At 31.2% G+C, this 7810-nt stretch overlaps 1 protein-coding gene across 2 annotated transcripts; it reads right to left on the bottom strand.

Annotated features, from left to right (window-relative positions):
• Positions 1-877: 877 nt before the first annotated feature.
• On the bottom strand, positions 878-5614 carry LOC105136348 (oligouridylate-binding protein 1-like). 2 transcript variants are annotated; one of them, XM_011041652.1, is made up of 12 exons: positions 5327-5614; positions 4601-4662; positions 4191-4293; positions 3943-4019; positions 3805-3866; positions 3622-3709; positions 3464-3539; positions 3324-3354; positions 2849-2965; positions 2284-2366; positions 1644-1817; positions 878-1319 (listed from the first exon to the last, which is right to left on the bottom strand). In XM_011041652.1, exons 1-12 carry the CDS (start codon positions 5399-5401, stop codon positions 1032-1034), a joined length of 1236 nt encoding a protein of 411 aa, XP_011039954.1. In that variant the 5' UTR covers positions 5402-5614; the 3' UTR covers positions 878-1031. The 2 variants fall into 2 exon arrangements, with proteins under 2 accessions (XP_011039954.1, XP_011039952.1); XM_011041650.1 differs by having other exon boundaries at positions 2284-2369; positions 5327-5613.
• Positions 5615-7810: the final 2196 nt, after the last annotated feature.

Here is a 7810-nt window from a genome sequence, read left to right on the forward strand (position 1 = left end):
TTATAGTTTTTTTAATATAAAATATTAGATTATAAATAATTATATATTATTTTTATTAAATATAATTTTATAAGTTAATTTTAAAAACTTTGAATATTTATTTAATTTAAATTTAAAACTAAATCATATAAAAATTATCTTAATATAATTTAATTAATTTGAAAAATAAAACAACTCAGATAACCTATATAGCTAGCAACACTCACTTATTAGCAGTATATTTTTAAATTTAAATATTATTTTATACATTTTAAAAAACTTAATTATCCCTGACCCTATATAAGAATAACAAATATATATATATATATATATATATATGGGTAAAAAAGATTAATATTTTAGAGGCATCAATTTCACTTGACATGACGGGCCCAAAAAGCCTCCCAACTTGAGGATCACTTCTTTTTTTTTTATATATATATAGATGATTGAGGAATCACACTATAAATAAAAAAAACACGTAAAAATACCCAATATCCCACTCCTTTTCTACAACAAGTAATGATTACTACGAAAAGAATTTTCCTCCCCTAAACTCAGGCTTTGAGCTTGCCAAACAAAAGTAAAATAATAATTTTACCATGAGAGTCCATATCCATTGTGAAAATCAATTATATGCCCAGTAGATTTCTATACCATGCTAAAGGCCACTCTATTTGTACTGAATTGATTAAAATTGAAATGAATTAAATTACTATCTATCTTTCAATATAGAAGTTGTTTATATATCAATTATTTTTTAAAATATTTTTTATTTAAAAATACATTAAAATAATATATTTTTTATTTTTTAAAATTAATTTTTAATACCAACACATCAAAAAAAATCTAAATATATTTAAAAATTAATTTAAAACCCAAAAAAAAAAAAATAATCAAATGTTGAAACAGGGTTCTCACCACAATGCCAAATATTTAACATGATACAGCAACATTCCAGAGTAGTAGTAAAATATCTTAAGCAACTCAATTCTAAGTTTTTCAACCACTTGTTTCTCCCTGCCAAGCTATAAGGGAGTTTCCATACAACATTAGTGGTAGTACATTAGCTGCTGTGTTGTTGCAGCATTCTGGAACCCACCATCATAAATTGCCTGGCTACTTCCAACAGTACCCATTCCCATGACTGCCTGCTTATGGGCATGATGACCCTGTGGATGCATAAGGGCCGGTGCACCGTATTTGCTCAATGCCATCTGCTGTTCGTAGGCTGCAACTGCAAGTTCAGCAGCTGAAAGGCTTGGCATATGTCCAGCAGCTGGCGGGGGAAGAGGAGTAGAGCTTGTCCCGGGTAGAGTGGGCTTGCTACCCCATGAACACTGCAACATCAAGATATCATGCGATTAAAAACCATTTTGACATCAAGCTCAAAACATTTGCATAACAAGTCTGCGTAACTGCTACTAACACAGCGTTAAGCATGCCACTTTTGGATACATATGAAATTTCTTTCCTGAGAGAAGTTCAATAAAGAAAAAGGACAGCAAAATGCCTTGCTATACAGGTAACGGAAAACAAGCATTGGCATTCTGTAGTAATCAAAACTACTTATTCAGAACCTAATTAATCAAAAAAGATCTCAAACATACAAAAAGGGAAAACAAGATCCCACATCAATAAAAAAAGCCATCATATGAATATACCTTAATTGGTTTTCCATACATAATTCGAGCATTTCCCATCTGAATAGCCAGAGCCGCTTCAGCATGAGTGCTGTATCTCACAAACCCAAAACCTTTGTCACGTTGCACCCGCACATCTTCAATAGTTCCAGCACCAAGCATATGGAAATGCCGATGTAGATCAACAGAAGTAACCTGCAAGTCATTTGTTAGACACCAATCAGAGGAGGCAGTCCTAGAGCATTTTGATCAAATTCTGTCCGGAGGAACATCATGTATAGAAACACAAATGGAACAATAAGATCTCGACCAGACTTACACAACTCCATCTCATTGCATTAACTATCTATTGATCCAAGCAAATCCGAATCTCTTATATGATAACAAAAATGAAGATCCCATGTAAAAGGTTTTAATTAACTCACAAGTTGGTGAGTATCATAACAGTGTTTAATAATAATATGGTAAACCCAGCAAGGGTATGCAATGTGACATAGCATAGGAAATATAATCATAATCTGATAAACAAGCAAGGGTGTGCGCCCTACAATTTAACCTTCTTTTTTCAAAAGACAGCAAGGATAATCCATAGTAAAAGTGCATCATACCAACGACATAAAGATCAAATAGGATAATAATTAAATCACAGGTAAGTTCTTGCCTCAGGAGCAAGATTGCCAACATAAACTGTGGTATACTGAGGGTTGTTCTCTGGAGCATCATCGTTGTTCCTTTCCTGACCATCTTCTACATAGAAGAAAATAACCATTTAAGCTATAACATGGTAAGAAGATGCATATGTAACTTCAGCATTTCAAGCTTGTATGATACAACACCTCCAGCAAGAACATTAACATATAAACTGAACCTAAAGAAAGAATTCTATAGCAGGTTTGGATACTGATATGCATCTGAATCATTCATCTAACATGTATACAAGACAATAGATTCTGTACACCCCACACACAAAACCATTTTTTTCTTTTTTTCACTGGAAATCATTGTGAAGAGAAGTTGAAGACCAAATTAGCAATCCTTTAGCAAAAACAGACAAATCATCTGGCCCGAAAAATAAAAAGACAATTCAGCTAAATGCCAATTGCTTAAAATTTTGGCTTTCAAAAAATAATTATATAAACAATGAAGTTGAGAGGAACTTCACGACAGTAAATTTACAAGTTGATATTCAACCACAGGTTCAATTCAATATTCATAGAATAGCTCACCTGATGTTCCATTTGTTAGATCTATACTTTTGGCATCAGTATTTGGCTTGTCGTCATTAGTATTGGCACCTTTGGTGGCCCAATTACACCGAATTTGTCTGCTCCCAAGCCACTTTCCTGCAACAGCATCAAGTCAGAACATCATTATACAACTCCATAGTAGTGAAATGAATCCAACAGGAAAACTTTGACACGCAAACAATGATTTTCTACATCTAAGGAGTACTTAACTTTCCAATTTTCAAAAGTAATTCATGACAGTAGAGTAGACAAACCAGGTGCTCAATAACAGATACGCCAATGCATGCGCAAGTAGAGATAGAGTAATTCTGCTAATTATAGTTTACAAAACAGCCAAGAAATGGCACACAAAACTCTTTAATCTAGCAATGTAGGGCTAATATATCTCAACAAAATACAAACTGATTAAGAGCACAAATATAAAGGAACTGTATCATGACAAAGAAACACATACCATTTAAGTCATTAATTGCATTTTGAGCCTCCTGAACAAAATAAAAATACAAATATAAGTTATGGCATAAACCAATTGAATGAACACAATTTATGGAGGAAAGGGAGTAGCCGAAAAATTCAAGTAAAAAAATTTGATACCTGCTGATTCCTGAAAGAAACAAATCCAAATCCCCTAGAACGACCAGTCTTCTGGTCCCACATAACCCTTGCATCTCTGTAACCGAGCACCAGTATGCATGTCAAATTAGTCTCAGATTCAACTTAATAAAAAAAGTTGAGAGTAGAAAGGAACTTACGAACAACTAGGATATGCAGAGAAACATGCATACAATGTAGCATCTGTAACTTCAGGGCTAAGATCACCAACAAAGATATTGTAATGACCTGCATGTTGCATGGTAAAAATAACATTAGTTATATCCTAGCCAATGAAACCGAAAACATTAAGAAACAATAGTATAACTGATGCATGCATAAACCTGATGTATCCTCTCTCTGACTACTAGCATAAGCCCAATTAACTTTAATAGGCTGCCCAAACCTGCAAACAGCCAAAGAACATATAAAGAAATAGGAACGATAAAATCCAAAAACAGCCTAGTTTGTTTCCAGCTTACAGATGCCTTCCATTAAGGGTCACAATGGAAAGAGCGGCAGATCTGCGATCGAAGTAATCCACAAAGGCATAGGATGACTGCAAAGAAACAGGATGCCACCACATCAGTACCCAAAAAAAAAGATCAAGGGGCAAATGAAACAAAGAAGTCACTATCAAACAAAATTGACAAGAAAAAACAACAATGACTAGATAAATTTTGGACAAATATTGCTTGATAACAAGTTATGCTGGAAACTTAAGCCTAACCTTATCTTTCCGAATGAGCTTACATCCTTCAATAGGTCCAGTGTTTGAGAAAACCTCTTGAAGAAGGGGATCTGTAACTTGTGGGTGGATGTTTCCTACATACCTGCAGTTTCCCATGAAAAACAAAAGTCCTATTAATAACCAATACACCATTGAAATACCGAATAAATAGAATCTGGCAAAAAATAAAAACACAAAGCCTGTCACATAGTGCAGGCAGGACCAGAGGTTGACCAGTGTGTTGAGACCACAGAGTAACACTAACACACAGATTGATACATAAAAAGGGAACATATAGAAAGGAAATAGAAGTTCTAATTGCCAGGTTTTCAAGTAGAAGTTATCCAGTCCAAGCATCAACAACTGAGTGTATGCTAAAAAAAATATATATATATGGCTACAACACTCACACACTGCGGCAAGTACTTGAATCAAAGCCAGGAGGCAGATTTCCACTCAAGATAGGCTCTATCTGCAAAAAATAAAATAAAAAAATAAAACAAAAACTCCTAAAATTTAAAAACCTACACTCCACAGCACTTTCAATATATATGTTTCGAAAAACACCATCCCCGAAGCTGAATGCAGCACCTAATAAATTATGTTTCAATTCAGTTGTCCGACGTCTTCCTTACAGTACCAAAAGGCCACTTGTGACTAAAAAATCAAATTGTCAACACCAAAAAGTAAGCTAAATTCTAAATTCCTATGCTTATTATGTGCACTATAAAAAAGGACGCTAAATTCATTAGTTCCTCCATTCAATCACACTCTTATCATGACCAGACGCCCACCAGCCCTCAGCTCACTCAAATATAAGAAAAAAAAAATTAAAATTTTAAAGCCCTCTTCCAAATAACATAACATACCAGTTTAAGCATTTGATAAAACAATAAATTAAAATTATTTATATGATAATTTTTTGTGAAGACACTGCACATCTCAATTAATATTTTTCACACTCTGAAACCATTTTTTTTTCAGCAATAATATACCTCAAGCACTAAAAAGTTAAAAAAAAAAAAACAAACATCAGTATTAACGAACTAAAAGAAAAGGCTTTACCTTCGATCACATAAAAAATCAGTAGCTCTAAAAAAAAACCCTAATAAATCAAAAGGAAAAGAAAAACAAACCTGAGGAGCAGCTAGGAGAGCAGGATGAAGATACTGCATCATGGCCTGTTGTTTTAGCCTCTGCTGTTGCATCATCTTCCAATCAAAAATTAAATTAAGAGCTAGGGTTTCGAAATTAAAAGAAAAAAAAGGAAATTAAAAAAAGAAAGAAAGAAGGAAAAAAAAAAGAAAAGAAAAAGAAAAAGAAAAAGAAAAAAACGTTCGAGAGAGAGAGGGGGAAGATCAAAGAAAACGAGAGGGAGTGATGAGTGATATGGAGCCAAGTTTCATCATTTTTGTTGCTACTGCTTTATAGTGTAAATAAATAAAATTAAAAACTAAAAACGGCAAGTGAATTTGGTGAGAAGTTATCGAGTGTTGTACAGTACATGGAAAGGCTTGGTGTTATCCATTTACGTTGTTTGGTTCTGTTCTGTACGTAACGCACCCAATTGGACCTGCTGATGTGCCATGTATTATATATTAAATTAAATTAAATTAAAATTAAGTAAAAAAATGAAAATAAATAAATAAATAAAAGATTCCATTTACGTTGTTTGGTTCTGTTCTGTACGTCACGCACCCAATTGGACCTGCTGGTGTGCCACGTATTATATAATAATTTAAATTAAATTAAAATTAAAATAAATAAAAGAAGTCCATTTTGATTGTGAGACAATTTATTGCAATTGCAATAATTTTTTTTATTTCTTTTCTTTGTTATTTTTTTTCATTTAATTACTTGATGATGTGTTGATTGTAATTTGAAATTGATATTTTATTTTTATTTATTTTTTATATAGTTATTAAGATTTTGAGAAATAACTATTATTGAATTGGTGTTTAGTTTCATGATAAAAAATTAGATTTGGTTGTTTTCAATGAATAAAAAGTGAGGGATCAAAATTGAAGAAAATAAAAGATAGTTTTCCTTTTATTTTTATGAAAAAAATATCAATTCTAGTTCTTTTTTCTCCCTTCAATTATCAATTTTTTTTATCCTTTCAATTAAATCTTTTATCGTTAAGTTGTTTAGAATATAAAGTTTATAATTTATTTTAATCTATTTTTATATATAGTTATACTAATCACACAAACCTTTTTTGCTATTTTTTCTTGATTATGGTTGAAAATGAGAGAACTAACATTATATTTGTGAAATATTTAAAGATCCTTTAAAAGAAATTATTTTCCAATGCCTTTATGCTTTTTTTATTTGTTAATTTTATTTTTTTTTGCTTTTAGTGTTGAAATTACATGATTAAGTTCAAAACTTTATTTTTCTTTTATTTTGGCTTTCGAGCATAAGAGAGGGGAGAGAGGGAGAGAGAGAGAGAGAGAGAGATATGATGTTTCACCGTAAAAGAAAGAAAATGTTTACAAACATTTAATTTCTAACAATGAAACTTGATCTTTTTTAAGAGTTAATAGGTTCCATTTATTTAGGAGTTTCATTTAGTTCTTCTTTTCTATTTATCTTACCTAAAAAAATAGATCATACTTTAAAATTTTATCTTTATCTTGACTCAAGTTGATTTTTTTTAATTGATTAAATGGTGATTTAATATAAAAAAAATGAGTTTTTTTAAGGTTCCTAAGGTGTTTTCTATGTTTTTTGGGTTGAAATTTAATTCCTAAAAGATAACTAACTGATTTTTAAAGCACTAATAGTTGGTGAAAACTATGATAGGAGGCGACTTGTTACTTATTATTTGTTTTATTAGAGAGATCGACGACATGTCATCCATCCCTTAAAAAAGAAAAAAAAAACTATAATGGGTCAGACATGTGCCCACCCTAAGCCAATGATTATGGGTTTGTTTTAGACCTAGTGACACAATCAAAAGATTAATATCTTTCAAGTGTGGAAGTGTTAAAGTAATAAATAACCCGGCAAGACTGGGATCGAACATAAGGAGGTTAATTGTATAAATTATAAATAACAACAACAAGAACAACAATAATAATAAGTTAAAGAGGACTTTGAGATGTAATAATAATGTGACAATTAAACGATAAAAACAAGTGTCAAAGTTAGAGGATCTACTAATGGTATTTTAAACAAGTATAATACAAACTCTTTTTATTACTCAACTAGAAACCACATACAAAAGAGGTTTCAATCGAATTATAAATGACTAAAATAATTAAATTAGTTATCTTATTCAAATAATACTAATACTTGTAAATATTGTCAGGTATTCATGACTATAACTTATATTAACAACACTAAAATGATTAAATTAGTTATCTTATTCAAATAATGCTAATACTTGTAAATATTGTCAGGTATTCATGACTATAACTTATATTAACAACAAATCAAGTTCCTTTTATAGCACAAGTGTTGATTATACCATACGGCTGGACTATAAAAGTGTCAAGTATTTGTTGTACCAAGTGTTATACAATATAAATTTAGATTAATCATTTAACAAGCAATGTATTAAGAGTGAATAAGATAACAAATATAAAACATGTTAGTATCAAATATTAAAGTCCATG

This window comes from Populus euphratica, unplaced genomic scaffold (genome assembly GCF_000495115.2).
Source record: "Populus euphratica unplaced genomic scaffold, PopEup_1.0 scaffold53.1, whole genome shotgun sequence".
Classification (NCBI taxonomy): domain Eukaryota; kingdom Viridiplantae; phylum Streptophyta; class Magnoliopsida; order Malpighiales; family Salicaceae; genus Populus; species Populus euphratica.

Coding starts and splice junctions, on each gene's coding strand:
- LOC105136348 (XM_011041650.1), bottom strand. CDS start 5,401: ATGATGCAACAGCAGAGGCTAAAACAACAGGCCATGATGCAGTATCTT. Junction 4,294..4,600: donor TCAAGTACTTGCCGCAGTGT/GTGAGTGTTGTA, acceptor GGGAAACTGCAG/GTATGTAGGAAACATCCACC. Junction 3,355..3,463: donor TTTCTTTCAGGAATCAGCAG/GTATCAAATTTT, acceptor TATTTTGTTCAG/GAGGCTCAAAATGCAATTAA.